The 22,633-nt window shown below is 49.2% G+C and overlaps 14 protein-coding genes across 14 annotated transcripts; 11 read left to right on the top strand and 3 right to left on the bottom strand.

Annotated features, from left to right (window-relative positions):
- Positions 1-1,546: 1,546 nt before the first annotated feature.
- On the top strand, positions 1,547-3,393 carry PFICI_13545 (uncharacterized protein; the record flags this gene model as incomplete). Its single annotated transcript, XM_007842126.1, has 2 exons — positions 1,547-2,129; positions 2,408-3,393. The coding sequence occupies 2 exons, from the start codon at positions 1,547-1,549 to the stop codon at positions 3,391-3,393; spliced, it is 1,569 nt and encodes a 522-aa protein (XP_007840317.1).
- Positions 3,394-5,020: 1,627 nt separating this feature from the next.
- On the top strand, positions 5,021-5,422 carry PFICI_13544 (uncharacterized protein; the record flags this gene model as incomplete). The annotated part of the gene is made up of 1 exon (XM_007842125.1): positions 5,021-5,422. The coding sequence occupies one exon, from the start codon at positions 5,021-5,023 to the stop codon at positions 5,420-5,422; it is 402 nt and encodes a 133-aa protein (XP_007840316.1).
- A 587-nt stretch (positions 5,423-6,009) lies between these two features.
- PFICI_13543 (uncharacterized protein) lies at positions 6,010-6,528 on the top strand (the record flags this gene model as incomplete). Its single annotated transcript, XM_007842124.1, has 1 exon — positions 6,010-6,528. One exon carries the CDS (start codon positions 6,010-6,012, stop codon positions 6,526-6,528), a length of 519 nt encoding a protein of 172 aa, XP_007840315.1.
- Positions 6,529-6,976: 448 nt separating this feature from the next.
- PFICI_13542 (uncharacterized protein) lies at positions 6,977-7,501 on the top strand (the record flags this gene model as incomplete). Its single annotated transcript, XM_007842123.1, has 1 exon — positions 6,977-7,501. The coding sequence occupies one exon, from the start codon at positions 6,977-6,979 to the stop codon at positions 7,499-7,501; it is 525 nt and encodes a 174-aa protein (XP_007840314.1).
- A 507-nt stretch (positions 7,502-8,008) lies between these two features.
- PFICI_13541 (uncharacterized protein) lies at positions 8,009-8,360 on the top strand (the record flags this gene model as incomplete). The annotated part of the gene is made up of 2 exons (XM_007842122.1): positions 8,009-8,177; positions 8,236-8,360. 2 exons carry the CDS (start codon positions 8,009-8,011, stop codon positions 8,358-8,360), a joined length of 294 nt encoding a protein of 97 aa, XP_007840313.1.
- A 490-nt stretch (positions 8,361-8,850) lies between these two features.
- PFICI_13540 (uncharacterized protein) lies at positions 8,851-9,456 on the top strand (the record flags this gene model as incomplete). Its single annotated transcript, XM_007842121.1, has 1 exon — positions 8,851-9,456. The coding sequence occupies one exon, from the start codon at positions 8,851-8,853 to the stop codon at positions 9,454-9,456; it is 606 nt and encodes a 201-aa protein (XP_007840312.1).
- Positions 9,457-11,026: 1,570 nt separating this feature from the next.
- Positions 11,027-11,836, top strand: PFICI_13539 (uncharacterized protein; the record flags this gene model as incomplete). Its single annotated transcript, XM_007842120.1, has 1 exon — positions 11,027-11,836. One exon carries the CDS (start codon positions 11,027-11,029, stop codon positions 11,834-11,836), a length of 810 nt encoding a protein of 269 aa, XP_007840311.1.
- A 319-nt stretch (positions 11,837-12,155) lies between these two features.
- On the bottom strand, positions 12,156-14,192 carry PFICI_13538 (uncharacterized protein; the record flags this gene model as incomplete). Its single annotated transcript, XM_007842119.1, has 5 exons — positions 12,156-12,933; positions 12,995-13,238; positions 13,304-13,588; positions 13,648-13,840; positions 13,896-14,192. 5 exons carry the CDS (start codon positions 14,190-14,192, stop codon positions 12,156-12,158), a joined length of 1,797 nt encoding a protein of 598 aa, XP_007840310.1.
- Positions 14,193-16,625: 2,433 nt separating this feature from the next.
- Positions 16,626-16,904, bottom strand: PFICI_13537 (uncharacterized protein; the record flags this gene model as incomplete). Its single annotated transcript, XM_007842118.1, has 1 exon — positions 16,626-16,904. The coding sequence occupies one exon, from the start codon at positions 16,902-16,904 to the stop codon at positions 16,626-16,628; it is 279 nt and encodes a 92-aa protein (XP_007840309.1).
- A 672-nt stretch (positions 16,905-17,576) lies between these two features.
- PFICI_13536 (uncharacterized protein) lies at positions 17,577-18,011 on the top strand (the record flags this gene model as incomplete). Its single annotated transcript, XM_007842117.1, has 1 exon — positions 17,577-18,011. One exon carries the CDS (start codon positions 17,577-17,579, stop codon positions 18,009-18,011), a length of 435 nt encoding a protein of 144 aa, XP_007840308.1.
- Positions 18,012-18,555: 544 nt separating this feature from the next.
- Positions 18,556-19,011, top strand: PFICI_13535 (uncharacterized protein; the record flags this gene model as incomplete). Its single annotated transcript, XM_007842116.1, has 1 exon — positions 18,556-19,011. One exon carries the CDS (start codon positions 18,556-18,558, stop codon positions 19,009-19,011), a length of 456 nt encoding a protein of 151 aa, XP_007840307.1.
- Positions 19,012-19,477: 466 nt separating this feature from the next.
- On the top strand, positions 19,478-19,930 carry PFICI_13534 (uncharacterized protein; the record flags this gene model as incomplete). The annotated part of the gene is made up of 1 exon (XM_007842115.1): positions 19,478-19,930. The coding sequence occupies one exon, from the start codon at positions 19,478-19,480 to the stop codon at positions 19,928-19,930; it is 453 nt and encodes a 150-aa protein (XP_007840306.1).
- Positions 19,931-20,357: 427 nt separating this feature from the next.
- Positions 20,358-20,795, top strand: PFICI_13533 (uncharacterized protein; the record flags this gene model as incomplete). The annotated part of the gene is made up of 1 exon (XM_007842114.1): positions 20,358-20,795. One exon carries the CDS (start codon positions 20,358-20,360, stop codon positions 20,793-20,795), a length of 438 nt encoding a protein of 145 aa, XP_007840305.1.
- A 304-nt stretch (positions 20,796-21,099) lies between these two features.
- PFICI_13532 (uncharacterized protein) lies at positions 21,100-21,840 on the bottom strand (the record flags this gene model as incomplete). Its single annotated transcript, XM_007842113.1, has 1 exon — positions 21,100-21,840. The coding sequence occupies one exon, from the start codon at positions 21,838-21,840 to the stop codon at positions 21,100-21,102; it is 741 nt and encodes a 246-aa protein (XP_007840304.1).
- Positions 21,841-22,633: the final 793 nt, after the last annotated feature.

The following is a 22,633-nucleotide window of genomic DNA, read 5'->3' as shown; positions in this document are numbered from 1 at the left end:
CTGAAGTGACGACGAGTAGTGACAATGTCTGTCTTTTCGCTTTTTCGTGTTAATAGGCATATTAGACGGCGCGTGCAGTGATGAAAGCGATTGGGGTGCTGATGATGCTGAGGAAAAATCGGATTTCAGGTGTAAGGCACCCGGCCTCACCGGCGGCCACGAATATTGCTGACTGTTCGGGACGAAAAAAGAATAAGTGGACTTACCAAAGGAGACCTCTGAAAAATCCGCAACGGTATTTTCAGGGACCAGAGATGGGGTTTTTGTGTTGGCGAGCAAGTACGTTGTATGAGTTAGAAAGGAGAAGATGCGTGTGTGAGAATGGGCCGCGCCTTGTAAAAGGGCGAAGGAATGCGAATGGTCAAGTAAGTGAGATGGGGGCGAAGAGACTGCGAAAAAGTCTGATCAAACAGAAAGAAGAGAATCTCAAGTAGCAGATGATGCTTTGCGAGAAGATCTAATGGACAAGAGTCAGATGGGTCAAGGTCGGGTTTTGGTCTTGTGTCTTGGGGGCAATGGTGATGAAGGCAAGGTTATTTGTTTTACATACGTGGTGGGCTCAGATGTCCGAATTATTAGTGGCCAGCCTGGGGGAAGGATAATCGAAGGGGATTGTTGCGACAACTCTCACTGACGAGGAGAACAATCGCGTCGTTCAGTCGATGATAGGCAACAATCAAAAATGAAGAACAATATAGAGGAGCAATAGTATTTTTTGCCGTCGTCACAAATCACCGGTCGCTCTCTCTGCGTGTCTGTCTCTCTTTCTTTTTTGCCTTGTTGCTGGGCTGCGTTGCCAAATTTTGGAGGTTCCAAGCGCATTACCTACGCACCAGCCACAGCGCAGCAGACAGACCAGACTGCAGTCTTCTCCCGGGTGCAGGTCTCGAACAGGGGGTTGTGGGTGGATCCTCGAGCGGCTGTCTATGCGAATTTGGGAACCGGCCAGAGCCAATCAAGTAGCAGCTTTTGGCCGTCGACCGCTTTGTTCCGCTTGAGGTCTAGCGCCTGGGACTCTCCTTGCGGGACGATAGCAACGCCTAAGCTCCATCCTGTGACGACAAGCTCCAGTTTGGTACCAAAAGAAAGGGATTCTACAAGACAGTTGACGTGTTTATATATGCTCACAATGTGGTCAAATATCTATTTTGGCTTGGATTTGTCTTTTCGGATGAACTAGACGGTATCGAATTATGTATACAATAAAATTATCTGTTTATTCAGTTATTTGCTTCTCTACAGGCCTTGATTCAAGTGGTACCACGAAACTGCAATAAGGGTCCCGGAAGACGCAACACTGGGGTCAAGCTACTAGTAATTGTGTCGCATCGGCCCGCTTGTCCACAACTGCATACCTACGTACATACCGACGACAACATACCACTTGCTGCCATACTTGTGCTACGTCCCATCTATTCACGTCTCCCCTCTCCTCTGTCCCAGCGAGTGGTGGGACTTGTTGCTTTCAGATCCTCGCTGCTACCATTGAAAACATTCCGTGTCTGTTCCTCAGACTTCCCCGTCGACGAACCCCACCTCTTCAACCATGGCGTCTAAGAAGCCCATTGACGATGAACTTGGCGAGCTCTTCGAGGGTCTTGGCGACGAGGGCGGCTCCAAGAAGCCCGTCAAGACCAAGACAGCTACTTCCAAAGCTCGTGCTGGCGACAAGGCCGACGATGATCTCCTAGCCGAGCTCGAGAATCTGGGTGACCAACCGGTCCGCCCTCACACCCCTCGGGTCAAAGACGTGACCAAGCGATCCAGCACCTCGACGCCTCCTCCAGCCGCAAGCCGACTGTCTGAAGACAAGCCCAATCTGCCACGCAAGTCGGGTGAAAGCACTCGATCGTACCACGCGAGCTTCACCCCCAGCGCAACGAGCTCCGAGTTCCAAGAGAACGAGAAGAAGGGCCCCGTTGAGCAGACCGCCCCAGCACCTGCTGCTGCTGTCGCTGCTGCCAGTGGCGGAGGTGGCTGGTGGGGAGGCATCTTTGCGACTGCTTCTGCTACAGCTTCAGCCGCTATCAAGCAGGCAGAGACGGCATATACTCAGATTCAGCAGAGCGAAGATGCAAAGAAGTACCTGGATCAGGTCAAGGGCAATGTCGGCTACATTAGAAGCTACGGTAAGTCCACTTTCCAGACAGGACTTTTCAATATGAGCCGCAGACTTTCGTCGCATCAGTTGCGCTCTGCAGGAGTGCCGAAACCCAGAGAGACTACGTCCGGACCAGATGCCAGTCTGTCCGAGATCCTCTCCTCGGGTTGGGCGTACAATCTGGCTTGCACCAGTACCCTGAAGGCTACTCTTTCGCCCAGCTTGCCCATTGAATATCCTTGGCTGTCCTTTCGACGCTTGTTTTTCTAGATTCTATGATATCCCATACTGACAAATTGACTGAAGGCGACGAACTGCGGCACCGTGCTCTGCCAACATTTGCCGATATTCTGCATACCCTAGCACCACCGATTGCCTCCCACGAACGTCTTCTGATCCATATTACCCACGATCTCGCCGGCTATCCTTCTCTGGACCCTCTTATTTATGGTGTCTTCAGCCGTGTCATGTCACAAGTCGAGGGAGGTGACTTGCTGGTCATCCAACGTGGTCATGAGAGTACCGCGCGCCGTGCTTCGGATGCCGCCTTCTACACCGGATCCTCCTCGTCTGCTGGCTGGCGCGACGGACCATGGTGGCGTCAGACTGATATACCTAGAGACCTGGGTACCGTCAAGGGCCTCGTCGAGGGCACGAAGCTCTGCCGCGTGAGTGCTGAAAGCTATGCTCATGACTACTTTGAAGCCACCGGTGGCATCACAGAGGCGCAGAAGCGAGCAGTGGAGCCCCTTAGTGATGACAACCCTGTCAGAACAAGCGACATCTTCCTCGCAGTCCAGGCCATCACCGTCGACGCTGACACTGCCTTGTTTGCTGGCAGCACTGCTGGCGAGAAAGAGAAGGAAGAGAGCCTAGTTGCCGAGGACAATACTGATACGCAAGTCTGCTTTGCTATCTATGTCCTCGATCCTGTCCACGAAATCACATACAGCACCGTTTCGCAGGCCATTCCTGCCAAGTGGATCCGTTGGCTTGATGCGCCCAGTCCCCTGACTCCCGCTAGTAGCGAGTCTGAGCACCAGCACGACAACGAGCTCGCACACGTCCCTGATGAGATTCGTGAGATCGTCGAGAGCGGCGGCGTTGATCCTAGAGAATGGGTGGCAGAATGGGTCGAAGAGTCGTTGACCCTGAGCGCCGGTGTTGTTGCACAACGATATGTGGCCCGCAGAATGGGTGTTGGAGAAGGTGGTCTGGGCAAGGGCAAGCAGAAGATTGACGCTGTTGTCAACGAGGGTGGTGGCGAGGCTGCTAGAGCTGGTCTCATCTAAGCTTTCGTGATGTCCAAGTCTGGCTGATATATGATTGCGATTAATTATGTGTGAGATAAGAAGTCTGATGCCCCTCCTTTTCCCGTCAAGACATGCCAGTCGCTTGAACACGGAGTTATAGGAGTTGACCGGCTTGAATTGGCTCGTTTCTTAGTAGTACTCTGGTAGTTCTTTTCGATGTTGTACATCATCCATGTGTGCTGAGAGGGTTCCGGTCACGGCCACAATTTAGATTATCAACGTGTCAAGCAGTACATTTGATTGTAACCATAACATGACTTGATTGATTGTTTTCCTGTCAGGGCTGGTGACTCATTTTGCTGTACCATGTTGACCGTCACAACTAGAGGTGTTTTTGGACTGGTCAAGGTGATTGACGTGCAATCTATCCATCCCAGTCATACCTGAACACGTTTGTCTATGTGAATGATCTAGGAAATCCACCCATTGCTCGGGCTATAAAGACATTGCAACATGTCTGGATCTTGGTTTAGGATTTAATTCACCTTCAGACTACTCTAATAAGTCTGTAGACTAATACAAAGAAATCAAAGGATTGCTGGGTACACTTCCGGCCCCAAGGACATCTAACCTTGTGAATGGCCTCCTAACAAGTCTTGCTCGTATGTCCAGAAATGACAAACCTGGAGAATGTCCAAAGGTAACATTTATAAATGAATTAATGAAATCAACCCATCATTAAAGGCATGGGCACATCACAGTGTTCTCGGTACCAACCACATCGACTGCCCTGTCCAGAGGATCCAAAGTCACGGTTCAACTGGTGCGAGGAAATTCTTCCAGACATTGGCCACCGTGCAGCGATACAAACGCCCAGTTCTTTGTGCGAATTGAGGGCGAAACAGAGGCCACATGAACGGCGATAATCGGCTTGTTTTCCAACCAGAAAGCAACAGAATTCAGACCTGATGGCTCAGTCAGGAGAGCGCGAAGCTCCCTCAGACTTGCACGACAGATTGCTAACCTACTCCCAGGACTGAGATTTGAACAAAATAACAGCTATGCTATCACATCCTACTAACACATGGACTTACGATATATGGCGATTTAAAGGAACTCTGATCTTACACAATTAAAGGGGACCAAAAAAAAAAAGCAAAACAAACAAAACAAAACCTGTAAGTAAAGAAATCCAAGTTCTCCTGACGACCCAGAAGGTCTGGTTCAGTTGCTCTTTTTTTCTCCCCAAGAGAATAGATGCTTTTGTTAAAGACATATGGTTCTTTATTTTTGCGTAGCATCCTATCACTATGTAACCACCAGTGAACTATTCTTAATTCTTGAGGATATTTGGTAAGAAAAGTCATTTAATGTTTATTTATCTTTTCGCTTCCCGGGCCTGGTGTGGAAAGCAATTTTCCTTTTCTCTTTTTTCAAATACTACAGACCTTTTAGCTCCAGATCAGATATCCCGACTTGAATGCCTGCGCTGGCCGACTCGTTTCTGCGGTTTCCCCATTTCACGGACAACCCATTTCCAATTTTTATTTGACCGTTCGCAAGTCCAGTCCTATTTAAGTCCGCTACCTCGTTGCCAATCATTTCACATTTTTCAACTTAACGCATTCCAGCTTTTTATGCCAATTGCATCTGCAAAGACCTTGAAATGGCAGGCATGGAGGAGCAAGGCCACGACCGCTTTCGCTTTACAGAAGTCTATCGCCCCATGTTTGCAAAAATGGTCTTCCACGACCCCGACACCTGCCTCACGGTCATTAAAGCCTTTTCCAACGCCAGTCACTTCAACATGGATATCTGGCGCTGCGATCGGGATGGTCGCCCTAATATCGCCGATGCTCTCAGCATGCACTCACGCGGCGCCGACGCCTTGATCAAGGTCTTGGGATTCGACTGCTACCGAAATGGCGGCGAATTCTTTTACCTCGCCATTGCTGCGCCCAAGTATCTCTGCGACCGCGCTCTCAAAGAGCTTGAGGACGAGATAGACGTTGAAAACCGGATCACACTCGAAACTGCCGACTTTTCGGGTCAGCGCACCATTGAATAGGAGAAGAACGTGGCCGAGAAGGGCAAGTCATGATTCTTATCGGCAAGAGAAGAAAGAGACAAACCCAACCCAGATCTCGATCCAGAGACTTCAAGGAGCGGACAAATCAGGCAAGAGTAAGAATTCACATCTCATTCGTTCCAATCAAGACGAGACTGACCCGTGACATAATGTAGTTTCCTAAGGAAACGATTGCCTTCAATAGCGATTCCGATGCAAGAGGCGGAAACCTAGAACACTCGGCAAGAAACAGTAGAAGACAGAGAAATGGTTCTTGCCAGTTGCTGCAGGTAGTGGAGATCTTCAACGAAACTTTTCAAAAGAGCAATTCTTCTTTCTACCCCACCTAAGATGATGACACTCCTTCCAAAGCTGCAGTAAACAAGTGACTTCTTTGTCAAGTCCACTTCGTCCAGAATCAGACCCTTCGTGAAAATCGTAAATTTCCCACGTCAAGTAACTATTTTGGCTCTCTGATGCTGACCAGAGCAGAGATACCTACCTGGCCTGCCTTAATTTCACACACTCAGCCCATCTCTACTATCCATCAACTTTCCTTTCTTATCTACTATCACCTGTATCTCATCATGCCGGGACAGAAGAGAAAGCGTACGAATGACTCGTCAATCCAAGACGTTGACACCGAGGCTGAGACCACCATTGTCGCGTGTACTTCCAAAGTCACGGCCAAAGTCATCCGCGCCTTCTCCGACGCTACTGGTTACCAAGTTTACGCCGTACGAGATCATGGCGTGCTCCTCCCAATCGACGTGCTCGACCGCTTTGCGACGACTGCCAGCAGCATGGTCAACATTTTGAAAAACTTTCGTGGGGCTGATGAGTACAAATTGACAATCTACGGCAGCCACGATGCCATTCGACGAGGCTGGGTTGCGATGTGTTCTGTCGGAGACAGCGCCAAAGACAACATAGACGAGGACAGTGTCGCTAGCAGTAAGACCAAAGTGGAAGAGGGTACCAATCGCGATGGAAACAGTGTCACAAATGAAGGATCCGAGGAGCATCGCAGAAAGCGAGTCAAGGGCGTTCGTGAGAATACAGTCAAGCGCGAAGATCGACCGGGTATCAAAAGGGAGGTGGAATAGTCACTAAGAAGAATGATTGATCACCGGAGGAGAAATGTACCGAGGCGCAACTTCGTCCAGAAAATCACGAATGTCACTGCCATCATCAGAAATACCGGGCTGCGACGTGGAGAAACACCAGAAAAGAGTCAGAGCGCCCAAGAAGGAGTAAATGGCCAGTTGTCGCTAGTTACTTCTGATCACCAAGCCTTTCGGTAACTCAGCTCCAAACAAGGAGTGCTCTTTCCCTCATGAATCAAAACACCCGCACGCCTTGAAGCATTGCAGTTGTTTACATCTTTGCCATGTGCCGCCTGTCCAACTAGAATTTGTCTCTCGTCACAAAAGATACTTCTTCCACCTTCACATGAATCATTTGGCTATTCAATTGCACCAGTACTACCAAATATCTCCACATTGATCACCCATTGATAATTATATCGATTTTTATCCACAAGACAGACTCACGATGCTGCCCACCCTGACGCAAAGGCCAGGCCAGGTGAAAGTGACCATGAACCTAGAAGATGGCCAAACTTGCGCAGACGCTATGCGCGCCTTTTCCGATGCCGACATCTTTGACGTCCAAGTCTATGTCTTCGATCGGGACGGCAGGCATGATGGTAAACAGTCTATACACATTCGTCTGACTTCACCCTTCGACACTCTTCGGATGGTCGGCAGCTGCCCTCACGCAGCCAAATTCGAATTGAATATCATTGGCAGGGATAACAGAATGAGAAGGGGTTGGAATTTCCTCGGGTGTTCCGATCAGGACAACGTCGAGAGACTTCTAGGCAAGACTCAAGGCGGCTCGAATGAGGCACATGGCAGCGAGACTCTGGACGGCTCGAACGAAGTCATGGGCAATGACATTCTCTCCATATCCGATGAAACGAGGGTTAAAGCAGACGACGGCGGGTTCGAGAGTCCCGACCTATACTCAATCCCTGCCTTTGGACAAGGCGAGAACACAAAGAACAACAGAGCCTAGGTTCATGATGGCGCCTGTGGAGGAGATGGTGAAAACAAGGCTGTAGACAACACCAATACACAAGAGGGTTCAAGCAGTGATGAAGAAATTGTTAGTAAGAAGGGATACAAGAAACCTCGATATGCAGCAGCCAATTCCCGGGCCAGTTTTGAGACTTGAAAATAGGCCTGGAGAATAGAGAGGGCTAGCAGACGCATTGATTCTTTCTTAGTCGTTGATCATTGTGAAATCTCACCATATTGAAAAAAGAAAATCCGCAGCTGCTCTTGCCTTCTTACCCAGATCATCAATCTAAGCCGATTATCTTTGACTTCTGCCTCAAGATATTCCTACGCCCAAGCAATTCTGCTTGTTACTTTTGCCTTCAACGCCACGAGTGACTCGTCTTCGGCTTCCCCTTCAGACTGCCAGCATCAAAGTACATCACTCTCTTCCCACCAACTTTGATCAACACCATTTCTCAACACTCACTCGACTCACCGTTATCAACCCATACAAAACTCTACAATGCCGGGCACTAAGCGAAAGCACTCCGATGATGACGGCCTGTCGGTTGACGACTTCGTGGGAACTGCAGAGACAACCATTATCACAACCAATCCCGATGCTTGTGCCGCTGTCGTTCGTGCCTTTGCTGGCGCCGAGAGTTTCTCGATCTATTCGAATGTTTTCGAAGGTCTTGGAATAGTTGATAGCCTCAATGTTCAAGCAAGATATTCTGATCGCATGCTCAGCATCATTGACCACTTCCGGCAGTCACGATGTCGTTTCCAAGGGCTGGGATATGATCAAGCTCACTACAAAGAAGGAGGAGTCTGAGGACACTGGTGGAGAGGACAGTGACACCTCAGAGTCTTGAGCCTGACAAACAGCAAGCGAATCAAGGCCGACTTCCCGAACCAACCACCCCGACTCAAGCTACGATACCAGACATTAACGAGATGGTCAGCATTCCAAAAGCGATTGCTAAGCCAGAGATGAGACTCTACAACAGGGAATATTCAAGGGGAATGGTTGGGGAGAACGGATACAAGAAGCCTCTAGATGCAATAGGCAATTCTAGGCCACTTTTGAGACTTGAAGATAGATCCAGAAAAGAGAGAGAGGATGGGACTTCAGATGCAGTCACTGACAGATGTTCGCTGAGCATTGTAAAACGTTGATATAAGAGAGAACCAGCCCTTCCTGCCCCTCCTTCCCTTGTGTGTTCTCCAAAGACTATGGACCTCAGTACTTTTTGATCTGTGCAACCAACAATTTTCCCCACGAGCTACTAATTATTCTGTTTGTTGCCATTCATCCAATCTAACAGACATCACTTCTCACATCTTCCAGTTGACAGTTTGAAGATGCCCCGCAAGCGAAGATCATCACTCCGTTCCCAACTACGTTCACCTTCGCGATACGGCACGCCCAACATATTCAACCCAATTCGCCCCAAGCACGCAGAAGCCCCTGCATTACTGGAAACCGCGCGAAAGTACTTTGGGAAAGTTGAACTTTGGGCCGACGACTTCGTTGGCGATGTAGAGACCACTGTTACTACACGTGATGTTCATGCCTGCATAGCCGTCATTGACGCTTTTTCCCGCGCAGAGAAGTTCATCATTGACTCGAAGTCCTGGCTTACTGGCGAGTCTCTCAATTTTACTGCACTGTCTGCCGCCCGTATGCTTTGTATTTTGAACCAATTCAAGCATGGAGATTCCTATCGCTTGACCATCTCCGGAAGTGGCAAAGTCATCCGCAAAGGCTGGATTGCTATTAATCCTGTGGACGTGGAGATTGAGAACAACAATCCCGTCAAAGTTCGTCGTCTCCTTTACAACCAACGTTCCTTCAGAGACGAGCAATACTTGCAACAAGGCACTCCAACACCTGAACCGCGACATCGACCACGCACGAGAAGCCACACAAAGAAGCAGAAGAAGCGTCGATCTGGCCGCGGGATCTGACAGAGACAGCCTACAAGAAGAATGATTGTGGAGAACGGCATTAACGCCTAGGGGCTATAAGCATTGCAATCATCTCATCACGAAAATCGAGACAAATGTAAGCGGCCTTATTCCATGGATCTAGATGCCTTCAAATCTAACCCAGGTACAACAGTGCAGGTTTTCGCAAAGGCTGTGGCCCTTTTCAGTGATCTTGAGCTACGGTACAGAATCTCTAGAGAACAGGAAGGAACCAGAGAACCAGAAAAGAGACGGAATTGGGGAAATACATACTTGACACTAGGTAGCCCCTTCTGATCAAGGAGTAATACCGTGTATCATTTCCAACAGAGCACCTCCCCTACTATCCTCAAGTGCAGTGATGCAATGTTGATTTGCATTCCGCGCCTACTGCGACTGATCAACACTGATGAACGAAATTGCCGTCTCTGAACAATGTCCGCCGGCTTCTGCCTTTCATTCTTCTTTTCAATGATCTTTTACAAGAAAAATTCTTCTATTCCGCTAATCTCCTCTCTGTATTCAAATCATTGTGATTGCTATACTATACCCGATCGATTCTGACTATAAACATTTTCACATTGCAGAATTTCATCATGCAGCGCCACAACAAGATCCCCATGGTCGTTCCAAATCGGGCTCCTTGTTGCGTAGATCCTTTTCATATGCCCGTGGTCGGCTTTGAAGTCACTACAGAGACTTATGAGGGGGCTTGCCACCTGGTTGCTCAATTAGATGGCGTCACGACCATCAATATCAGCATCACACATAATCGACGCTCCTGCATATACAAAACCAATCTTCTCCTGCCTGTATTAAGTGGAAACGAACTCGAGAGGCAGATTGACATGCTTGGTACTTTTGAGGACGCAACGGAATTCAGGATCGGGATCACTGCCCCTCTTGATATTGCTAAGCGCGTGTGGGCGTGGATGTATCTGGTCGACGAAGAATGAGCGCGGGAGATTGTGGTTATAGAGTAGGAGAAAACATTCGCAACAGATGCTGAACGACAGAATTGGGAGTGTCCTGTATCGAACCATGAACAATGCACACAACTGTGAGTATCTACATTGTCAAGATTCGCCGCTGAACTTTTGCAAACACTAACTTGTACAAGACATACTGATGTCCAACAAACAATGTCACTTTCAGACCAATCCCAAGCTATGAATGTGGAATAATCAAGATAGATGTTAACAGGGAACCAATTGAAATCATTCATTCCGAGCTACCTAGTAGTAGCCAATCGTTATTGTCATAAACCTCCCAGACACACCACGGCTGCAAGGAAAGAACAATAAAACGAGAAAACCACCGCCCAACTCGATTCACGTTCATTCCTTGCGCAGTGCTCAAGAAAATTTCTTCTTTCCATTAAACACCAATGGATTGCAAGCGCCGACTATTTGATACTTTCCACTCACCACACCACAACTCCAAATTCCCTTCTTCCCCCCAATAAATATCAAACCTGTAGCAAACGCCGACTGTTTGATACTTTCCACACACCACGACTTCTTCACATTCACATTCAATTACCATCTACTAACCAACGAGTGCTGCGACGATGCCGTGCCTCAGAAATGTTCGAAGCGACAACTTCGACATTGACGACATACCAGAAGTGCCAGTCAACTTTGCACGTTACCTGGACAACTACATCCAGACTCGCATGATTCTGATGGTGGAAAGAACAGACAAAACGATCAGCAAGACGAAGGTCGCCAACGAGATGTTCCGCCACACCTTTCAGAAAAGTCGCAACGCCTTCCAGGGACTTGAGACACAGGTTTTCGTGACCATCGACATCATCAAGAAAGTCCCCGAGCTGCGAGAAGACCACAGAGCTCTTATCCGAAGAATGTATGACCAGGCTTCAAAGAGATGTGAATTGCAAGACGAGTCGCATGAGGTCTACTTTAACCACCACTTGGACTACATCATCAATCTCTTCAGCGACACTAGTAGCCGCAAAGACTACATGGTTGACACCTTTATCCCCATGATTGATGACTTCCTCGATACTATCGGCGAGGAAGATCCCTATCACGCCCAGATCCGCGGTCATCGCAATACCGTACGCCTGCTCGTACGCGCCGTAGATGCCATGCTCCAACAATATGGAAATTTGTTCTTTGGCAAGAGGCAGATTGTGCGACCTTGCATCGACGATGGCGAGAACGACGACGACGACGACGAGACTGAACAAGACCCATCCAATCTCCATGAACTTTTGCACCAAGACGAGGCCGCCCGCAAGAGCCTTGAGCAAAAGTTGGACGTCCTAAAAATGGAGCTTTTCCTAGCCGAAGCACGAACCAGCGTCGAGGCAAAGATGGCTATGCTCAGCATGGATGTTTCTGGCGTCGAGGAGTGAGCCAGCGCACTGGAGGAGATGGAGGACTCCTCCTCCTCCTCTTACAATATCGTCGTTTAGAGGATTCTAGCGACAACACAAGGCATGATTATTCACAAGGGATGCTTATTCACAAATTCACAAGGCATGGGCGATAAGCCAAAGAGAAGAGAGAAGGGAAGAAAGTCTCAAAGGAGACTTGGGAAGAAGAGCGGGGAAGAAAACCACAAACAAAGAGATACACAACAGCCTAATGTCAGCACAAGATAACGAATCAATGAGATATTAAAACTAATAATAAGTCCCGTGTGAATATAATATGCTTCCAACACCTGTCCCTCTACTCAACCTTGCCCAAGCTACCTACAACCTTTAGCTCGGCCTTGGCCTGGCGACTCGCGCCCTTGGGCTCGATGCGCCTCAGTGGCCGATACACGGGATCCCACATCTGCTCCTTGATCCACTCATCCAATTCCTTGTCGTCAGTCGGAATCTCCTTTTCCGTAGCAACGCCCTCGTCCACCGCAGCCTTGATGACCTCGCGCGCGATGCGCACGCTGACGGCGCGAACATTGTCCACGCCGGGTACCAGCGGCGCGTTGGGATCCTCGAGCGCGGGGCTCATGTCCGAGACGCCCGTGACGGCGGCGACGAGCATCTTGTCCGTGACGCGGTTGGCGCGGCACAACACCGAGCCCAGGCCGATGCCGGGGAACACGACCGAGTTGTTGCACTCGGCGGCCTCGATCTCGATCTCCTTGCCGCCCTCGCCCCAGGGCCCGCGCACGGGTTTGAAGGGCGAGCCGGTGGCGACCAGGGCCTTGCCGTCGGTCCACTTGAGCAAATCCTCGGGCACGGCCTCGTGCAGTCTCGTGGGGTTGGAAAGCGGCAGGATTATGGGGCGGTCCGTGTGCTTGGCCATTTCCTTGATAATCTCCTCGGTGAAGGCCTTGGGTTTGGTCGAGGTGCCAATGAGTACATTGGGCTTGACGTGCTTGACGGCCTCGAGCAGGTCGTTGCCCTTGCCGCTGAATCCGGGGTCGTCCTTGGCGTAGATCTTTTGCGCGTGGGAGAGGTTGTCCGTCTGCGTGGTTAGCAAGCCGGGCTTGTCGACCAGCCTGTAATTTTTTGATGTCAGCAATGGGCAATCAAAGCGGAACATCATCAATGGAAACTCACCAGATATGTTTGGCCGCATCCTCCTTGCTGCAGTTCTTGTAGGCAACAATGGCGTCCCTGACCTGGTCAGCAATGCCGACACCTGCGGTTCCGGCTCCAAAGACAATCATGTTGAGATCCTCCAGCTTCTGCTTGCTGACGTGGAGACCAGCCATGATGGCCGCAAGCGTCACGCAACCAGTGCCCTGGACATCGTCGTTGAAGCACGGAATCTCTGGTCTGTAGTTTTCCAGAATGCGGCGAGCTGATCCGATGTTAGCACAACTCGTACAAGTGATTGGTGATGTCATGACTTGCCGTTTGCCAGACCGAAGTCCTCAAAATGGATATACGCCTTTGGGTACAACTTTCGGGCAGCCTTGACAAAGTTGTCGACAAACTTGTCGTACTTTTCACCGCGAACCCTCTTTTGCCTAATTCCCAGATACAGGTCATCATCGAGGAGCTTTTCATTGTCCGTACCACAGTCGAGTACCACGGGCAATGCACGGTCGGGGTGGATACCGGCGCAGAGTGTGGTGAGCGTCAGTTTGGCGCTCGAGATGAGGATGCCGCCGACGCCCTGGTCTCCGATCCCGAGAATCTCTTCACCGTCTGCAAAATGTTTAGTGGGGGATAGCCAACCGGGAGTGGCGGGCGCCGCGTAAGCTTACCTGACACGACGATATAATCAATATCATCAGCGGTGCCCCATTGCGACAGATCGTGTTCAACCCGGTCTAGATCATTAATGTTCAGGAAGCATCCCTCGGATCTTCGAAATAGCCGCGAAAAGTTCTCTATAGCATCTCCTTCTGTCGGCGTGTATACAATGCTGAACATTTCATCTAGGTGGTCCGCCAATAGCTAGGCAGAGGTCAGTACCATGCCCAGTTCTGCAGGTGGGCATTGAAAGACATACTCTGTAGTATAAAACAAGGTTCTGCTCCTTTAACGAAGTCAAGAATGTGTTCTTTGCCAAATCATCTTGTCGCGACGAGTACTGTTGGTATGCTCTCTTGGCCTGCTGCTCCAACGTCTGAATGCCGGCTGGGAGCAGACCAGTCAGGTCGAAGTCCCGCCTCTCCTGCTGAGAGTGTGCCGAGCCATGGTTGAAGTAGGGCGTGTTGAGAAGTACACTTCCGCTCACGGCGCAGTCAATGGGGCCGCTGGTGCTCAGCGGAAGATGAGACCATTTCGACTTGGACTGCTCAGGCATGTTGGCAGAGCTGTAGAATCGGGCGCAAGATAGGAATGATGGGGTGGAACGCGTGAACAAACGACGAGCTATCAGATGCATGAAACTTTGGTGTTGAGTATGTGTTTTGCGCAGAATGAACTGAGTAATACCCTTTTGATCAATAAAACTATAAATATTTCTATGTCTAAGATACGACGAGTGTTGAGTAAAAAGAAAATGTTCTTGGCAGCTAATTGCAACGTTTGTTGGCTAGTAATCCGCACCCAGAAGCTTTCATGTTTAGGGATCTAGACCTTGGATTGTGACATGTGGTGTGACGTCGTCGTTGCCCAAACAGCACGGCACCAAGGAGCAAATGGACCGATTGAATAGAGGAGCAAAGTGGGGGGCAAGCGGGTGGTGCTGTTCGGGTGACCTGCGCGGACATGATCGGGATCAAGAATGGGCCAGAAAGAACAAAACAAGCTTTTGAGCCTGAAAGATTGTGGTGCTGCAGATGACTGAGCAACAAGCTTGGCTAAAGAAAAAGTCCATTGAAGGTATACGGTCACAGTCACCATGGTGGTAAGACGACAACAATACGGCAATAGAAGTAAGAACGACGAAAGAGCCGCATCGACTACCTAGATGTGGTCTATCCATGCGAGGCCCTAATCTAAGGAATGGGCATGATTACTAAAACTTCGAAAAAGCCGTCCAAAAAACATTGAAATGTTGGAGCGCTGGGAGCCACGCTCATGTGGGTTAAAATAAAGAATTATGAGCATGGACTATGATGGCCCAGATATAATGGTTTGCTTTTGCAGCCTTTCGACTGGCAGCGCAAAAGAGCACCGCCAGCAGCCATCACCGAACCAACTTGTCACCGCGACACAAGACGTGAAGCTGATCCAAGACCCTTCGAAAAGGACTCGTGGGAGAAAACGAGTAGCCGGAGTCAAGTTACTGCGTTCTACATAGAGAGGGAGAGAGAGAATCCAGTGAAAGGAAACAATACGATTGACCACTGCCTAGGTGATCACTTACCGTTGACGCGACATCAAACCATGTCATCACCATCATTCTTCGATGGATTTGTCGCACGCGCTTTGCGTTTGTGATGAGGGTGAATGCTAAAAATTCATCAATGCAGAAGGAGAAAATTTCAGCGGGCACCTCTGCTAAAGAGCTGAAGTGCACGGGCCTTGGCTAGTGGGGGTTGGCTTTGCTAAGCTCTGGTCGTCCCGAATCGAATTGCTGGTGCCAAATATGGATCCTAGAGAACAGACACATCGTAACGCGAATCCACCCAGCAGTTTCACGCGTTCTGTCATTCATCTTGTTATTAAAGCATCCAGATCTTGCATCATTCTGATCATATGTATAGATGAACGCTACGGATCTTCGGATCTATCGGCATACATAATCGATGCGCTCATGTCTACGGAGCAAATCGTCTTTGTCGGCACACGGCAAAGGAGCTGCTCTCTCCCGACCTCTGACAGCCCGTCTCCGTATGCTGACGTTTCGTTCCTAGATTGGGCCACATTTATACATGCTTTTCCATGTGCGACCCGCTCTTCGTCAATATGTATCAAGAATACAATGTATTATTTCATCGACTATCTGGTTGCATATTCCGAGAGCGTTGTTACTACTGACATGCAGCACTGTAGCCTACATACATACCGGCAGATACCCACTAATTTACAGGCCCAGAGTATACATCCAAATTGCTGCGAAATTAGCAAGAATCCAACAACTCACAAACTTTACTTGGTATCATTTAATCAACTTAGTTCAATCATGAAAGTGGTCAATAATAAATTTAGATCACGAAAAGCGACTCGGTCTGCCTTTCGCGGCCGATTAGAGAATGATGCTTTGCCAATGTCGATGCTTAAATGCCTGCTGTACAGCATATACGCCATCAGCCAGACAGACTAGATTCACGAGATTCCATTTGCCGACGCGTTCTCGGAATAAGTGCTCCATTCTCTACCTGGCACTTTCACAGAATCATCACCACCAGAACTGTACCGCTAAGGATTACAATATCATGTAGCTCTCCATCTCATCAACGATTTAGGTGTGTGTTGGTTGACTTTGACATGCCCGAACTCTTACTCGTAAGATTAAGCTGGCACTCAATGACTCCTTGCCACCAGCATACCGCACAGCACCATAGCCGAGAAAAACTGGAGAAGCCATATTCGTGGGACCATTATGATGGACTTCATTTGAAGGCATCAATGCTCAACTCGGGCTCATTGAAATAAAGGTATGAGATCTATTGCTTTCTGACAGCACAGAATAACAATCTAGCATGTCACAATCAGTAGCAATGAATAAACTTTACCAAGCGTAAAGTGTAAATTCCATCAGTCTCTCAGGAATAGCTTGACTGAAAAACATCCGGAAGGGCTCTCTTCTCAGAGATATGTGCCTCAGCTTGACTTCATCTCAATTCCCTCATGACTTTGAAGCCGTGTCCTTCCTTCCTTGTCGGCTCCTGCTTCCCTTTGCCACATCCTTCTTGTGCTCGGTATCCGCCTTGCCTTTGGAGGACGTGGTGGGTGTCCCGCCCGGATGCTCAATGACGTCGCGCGGACACCACGGAATGTTGTCCCCTCGGTGCTCCCAGCTGTACCGGGAGCTGTTGAAATACTCTCCGTCAAATTCTACTTCCGTACAGTCCCCGTGATGGCTGTCGCAGCCATCGCTCTGGCTAGAGCCTTCGTGGTTGGACATTTTGTAGACGTCGGATGGGAGATGCAATCACTGGTGTTTATGTTGGCCGACTGTCTTGAATATGGGCAACTTAAAGAAGTCGTCTTGGTTAGATGACATTCATCACAGAAATCAGTGAAGACTGTGGCAGGTATTGAGGAGGTGATGTGTTGTAGATTCCTGCTCCGATGTGGGGGATTTATAGTTCAGCCGGACCACCATTTTCTTTGGTCCAGTGCCAGAGTGCTATCGCCTCTAATGATTCAAACAGTTTTGGTAAGAGGTGGCTGGGTTTTAATGCGTGTCCGAGTATGTGATACAACTGCAAGGAAAGCCGACGGGCAGTTTCCTGGTTTGAAATTCCGTCACTGTCCATGTCGTCGCCCGAGTGATTTGATGCTTTCAATATCGCCCTTGCGATATCTGATGCATTTAATCTGCGTGGAAGCCAAGTGAAAAATGCATCTGAATCATTCCTGATATCCTACAAGTAGTGATCGCTGACGCATTTGAAGAAGGCTGACTCGAATTCTCAATTACTCTTGACGGCGATTTTACTGACTAAAAAGCACATACCTTTACTTGAACGGCCAGTTTCTATTATTGTTGAGGCCCAAATTCCGAATAAAACTCTTTTCTGGCCTTGAGCCCTTGCACCACCAGTTCCGACCAGTTTAATTCCATTCGAGGACCATGAAGTTCACGAGTCTCACCATCGGGTGCCTTGCCGCCATTGCAATCGCCGACTCGATATGCGCAGGCGATAAATACGATCAAGGTTATTGCCAAATCACAAGCGTAGAAACCATCGACGACGCCGACATCACGCGCACGATTGCAGATTGCGAGCGGCTATGCGAAAACATAGCCGACCATGACGGAGACTGGCACGTCGACCTTACGGGCACATCTAACAATGTCACTCTCATTAATATCAATCACTGCCGTCTCAAACTTGCCTGGAGCATGGACCAGGACGACCTGCCCGAGTTTCGCGTTGCTAAACAGGACATTTTGGATCTGGTGGATGGTGCCATTATCTTTGCGGAAGCGGAAGGAGTCGACTGGGTGTTCTTAAAGGGTAATATGACTTGCGATGGAAAGGATGTCAGTTGGTGGGTGGCATAAGTGGCGCATCGAGACGTATCATTCATTTGCAGAGGCACTGTTGCAGGAAAATGGCAATGATGATTTCGAGGCAGCACAGCTCATTGGGGAACAATAGACCTCCCTTTTCCCCAATAGACTATGTACAACGATTGCATAAGCAATTCATCCCATCACGTGCCTGCATCTCGTACCGAAGCGCAAGTATAAACCAAGTGATTCAGTCGACTTTTGCAATCTGATCACTTCATTGCGGTTGCTGTGATTCACTCAAGTGTATATCACGGTCATAGCGCCGATGGGATATCAATCAGCCTCAGCTACTATTTGAGCAACAATCACTGCTATGCTTTTGTAATCTCGGCCTTGAACACTCCACAACTCTCCGGCAAAGAGTTACTGATCAGGAAGAAGCGATACACGGATCTACCAGAAAGTCAACCTCCAGTACTCACACCGAGATACTAAAACGGACGAGACCATTCAATTCATTACCCTTGGCCAAGTAAATTCAACCGAGATATCACCACTCGATCGACTCCAACTCCAACTCCAGTCGGTCATCATGAAGTGCGTGATCCTCACACTGGGTTATCTTGCCACCGGAGCCACCGCCAATGCTTGCGGCAACGAGGGTTTTAGCCCCCATTGCATTCTCGAGCTTCCACCACCCCTCACAGAGGGCAGGTTCGACGGAGCCCCGAATAGAAACACCACCTACTGCGAGCATCTTTGCGAGACTGTGGCCAACGGACAAGATCTCTACTGGGAAACAAATATGACTGGTATTAACCGTTACGAAAGGCGCACCCTCATTGACGACGGCCGCTGTCGCGTATCGATTAGCGCCGAAGAGTCACGCCACCCCCAACCCGATCACAACCTGGTCATTGTCAAGCAGAACCTCCTCTGGATGCTGGCTGAAGCCGTCAACGTGTCCATCATGTACCCCGACGGCAGCGTAGGCGCGTTTGGAACAATGACTTGTGATGGCAAGCGATTTACCTACTGGGTGGAATAAATGGGCGACTTTTGGTGACATGCTCGTCCGCCGCACTGGCGTGATTAGGAGTGGGTGGATGAAAGACGGAAGCCGCAAAACACGTAATTGTACAGCCTGTAGAATCCAGGATGTCATACTCAATAGACTCTCTCTCCTGTCACAATCGTATTTCATGTGGTGACACTAGTTGTGATGCTGCAAAGTGATTGTCGGATGAAGCGATGGAAACAACTTGCGTTAACTGAATTGCTTCTTCTACCGGTATGATTCACTTAATATATTTCCGAACGTCATGACGATAGTACAATAAATCTGTGAATTAATTTTTCCTCTTCTGAGCTTTGTATTATAAAAGCCATTTCGGTTCTGTCTTCATTTGGAATCTTGACTTAATATCTATACACTGCCTCTTCATCCACCACTCTACAGACAAGTACGCCCAAGTCATCCTTCCAGCCCACATATCACTACCTACGCGATCACCATGAGATACACGATCCTCACTCTCGGATTCCTTGCCACTCACACCCTTGCCCAGTCCTGTGGAGGCGACAAGTTCACTGACCGTTGTCAGCCACACCCTTTCGGCGACTTTATGGATCACGTCTTCTTGAGTGTCCCTTGGAAGTCTCTTAACAGCTGTGCGACGCTCTGCCCACTGGTGTCCAACAATGTAGGCGACTGGCAACTCAACTTGACAGGTGCGGCCGTTGGCGAAAAGCGAACTCTCGTCGAAAACGGCCTGTGCCAGTTGTCGCTGAGCCGGCTCACGGGCAAGGCCAGCGATCCCCTGAACATTGTTCTCGCCAAGCAGGACGTCCTGCTCATGGTGCAAAGTGCCGTCAATTGGGCTTCCCCTCTTGATAAGCTTGGGATTGATGGAGTAAAGTTCGACATGAAGTGTGATGGCAAGGATTTTGCATATTGGGTGGAATGAGCGAGCACTCTGCAGTCCATTATCCGCTCTGAGCGTTGACCATTAAAGCGCGGATAGAGTAGTTGCGAAGCTTAGGAAACGAGCCTTTACACTTGATGAACACCATTTCCTGCTATACACATAATTCACAAATTTAAACAACCATGACCCAAAAAAGTGACTGCTAGACTACGCGATGGACTTTGTATTTACCATCTGATTCCATCTTCGTGCAAATCTTTCCACTCATCATGACTTGCAAACATGTCAGTGAATACCAGAATCAGAAAGTGAATCAGCCTCTCTTGGCTGATATAAAAAGATTTTTTTTCTTCGAACAGGAAATCCTCACTTTGTACCCCTCACATCTTGGACGCACGGCAACCTGCTCAAAGATCATTACGCTATACAGAGCCTACTCAGCCACCGCATCATCACCTATTTCATCATGATAAAGCACACCATTCTTGCCCTTGGGCATCTTGCAGCCCTGACAACGGCAGCAAGCCAGACATGCCTCGCCAAAGGCCCGGCAGGCTACTGCAAGCAGCTCACATGGGAGGCGCAAAAGAACCAAACCGGCGCCCCGACTATTGACGAGTGCCAGCAACTATGCCCAGTCGTATCCCAAGACCCCGAGAGCTGGTTCGTCAACCTGACTGGCGCCGCCGTCGGCGAGAAGCGCGGCTTGATCAATGGCTACCCGTGCCACTTTTCGCTGGGTCGAGGTCCTGGCCAAGGCGATCCGCTCAAATTCTCTCTTGCCAATGAGGATATTCTCGGCCTCATTGACGGTGCCGTTGGACGATTCGGCAATAGCGGCCACGTTGCAGCTACGGGCACCATGAATTGCGAGGGCAAGAATATCACTTGGTGGATTGACTAGAGCATCTGCGTAATATAGTCTGTCAGACTCGATGGAGCGGAGGAGATGAATGCGGCGCAACATGGAAAGGGAACAAACTAGTCAACTGACACGCAGAAAGATGTCAACCAGAATCACGAGGGTCATACTTTGTCATGATCAACCCAGACAATCCGTTTCTGAAACCAGTAGCCAAGATAGGAATGTAAAGAAATATTATTGCACAGAGGTATACCGTGACCCAACACCCAATTAACTCCTCCATACCATTTTGAACAAAAAGCCTTGAACCACAGAGGCAAGTAATCTGCCTCCCCGTACTCTCTTACTCATCATCAAAATACACCGCCTGAGCCTTGTGCACACAAATCTTGCCCGACTTGCTACTCTTGAGCACAATCCTCGGTTCCTCGGCCGTGGCCTTGACCGACTTGCCCTCGACCTCCTTGTCACCGGTCAAAATCTCCACCACCTCGCCCTCGACATAGCCCGGCAGCGCCTTCCAGTGGACCGTCTGTCCGGTACGCGGCAGCCGGTCCGCCGACCCTTGCGTCGCCGGGTCGCGCGGCGCGTCGTGCTTGGAGCCCACGGTGCCCGATTCCGCGGCCGCGTTGGGCTTGGACGTGTCGACCTTGGCCGACGAGCCACCGCCGTTGGTGGCGGTGGAAGTGGCTGTCTTTTGCTTCTTGGACGAGCCTGGTTGGGATTTGGACGAGGGCTTGCGCTTAGTGCCTTTATCATCCTCGTCTCCTTCTTCCTCGTCCTTTTCTTCCTCCTCTTCGTCTTCATCGGAAATGACCTCTGCTTCTTTTTCCTCTTCTTGCTCCTCCTCTTCGGCACCAGCCTTGTCCTCGCCCTCCTTCGCGTCCTCTCCATTCTGCTCCTCTATATCTTCAACATCCGCGCCCTTGTCCTCTGTGACTTTCTCGACATCATCATCATCCGCAGCCGCATCATCATCCTGACCCTCGACGTATTCCTCGTCGTCTGCGGGCAGTTCCTCTTCCGCCTGCTGCTTCTTGTCGGCAGCCTTGGTCTTCTTCTCAGTCTCGTCTGTTCCAGCCATGATTACGAGTCCTTTACTGTCCACGTGACGAGTGATTGGACAAAGTAGTTATTGAATTGGTAGGGATAAAGATAAAAGTCGCGACTAGTGATTTAGCGTATGCTTTTGGTAAATAACTGGTTTGAGCAACTTCATATAATCAGAGGGTCTCTACCATGTACAGACAGACACACCGAGGGGAGGTTGGGGGATGATTTCAGCTTTATCAACCGCTTACTCGTGCCCCATGCGTATGATGTGCGTCATAGACCGGCGCGTTCCTGGATCGTCGGGGTGCAAAAAATAGGCTCAAGACCAATGCAAGCGCCCAGTTCTTGGCGTTTTAGTAAAAAAGCTTATACAATATTCTCCCAACTTTTCGGCAATATGAACACATGGAAATCAGTCTTCGAAGCAAAGGTTGCTAATTCCAAATAAACTGTTTGCTTTCGATGACCCACGGACCACAGGCGACAGTGATGTAATGTTTCTCACTCCTCTCCCAGAAATCTTGTACCTCTAACTCTCTCTGTGGTTGGGTTCGTCCTCCCAGTCTTTCTGTGTTCGATTTCCGTTCGTTCCCTTTTTTGGGTCCATTTTCTCTCTCTTACTTCTTAATCCTTCGTTTGATGTTTCAGTTCGTCTGTTTTAGGGAGGTCAGCATGACAGATTATCGACAACATCATCCAAGAGACATGCAATGTTATATATATGAGAAGACAATCGTGATAGGAATTCTTGAAACGTATTCATAAGTCATTGAGCTACAGAGAGCCGTATAATGCAAGAAAGACAGAACAAGGGATGTACGCCA

Source organism: Pestalotiopsis fici (assembly GCF_000516985.1).
Source record: "Pestalotiopsis fici W106-1 unplaced genomic scaffold PFICI_Scf_11, whole genome shotgun sequence".
Lineage (NCBI taxonomy): Eukaryota > Fungi > Ascomycota > Sordariomycetes > Amphisphaeriales > Sporocadaceae > Pestalotiopsis > Pestalotiopsis fici.
The sequence above is the reverse complement of the archived record's forward strand: the minus strand, read 5'-3'. Positions and strand labels throughout refer to the sequence as shown.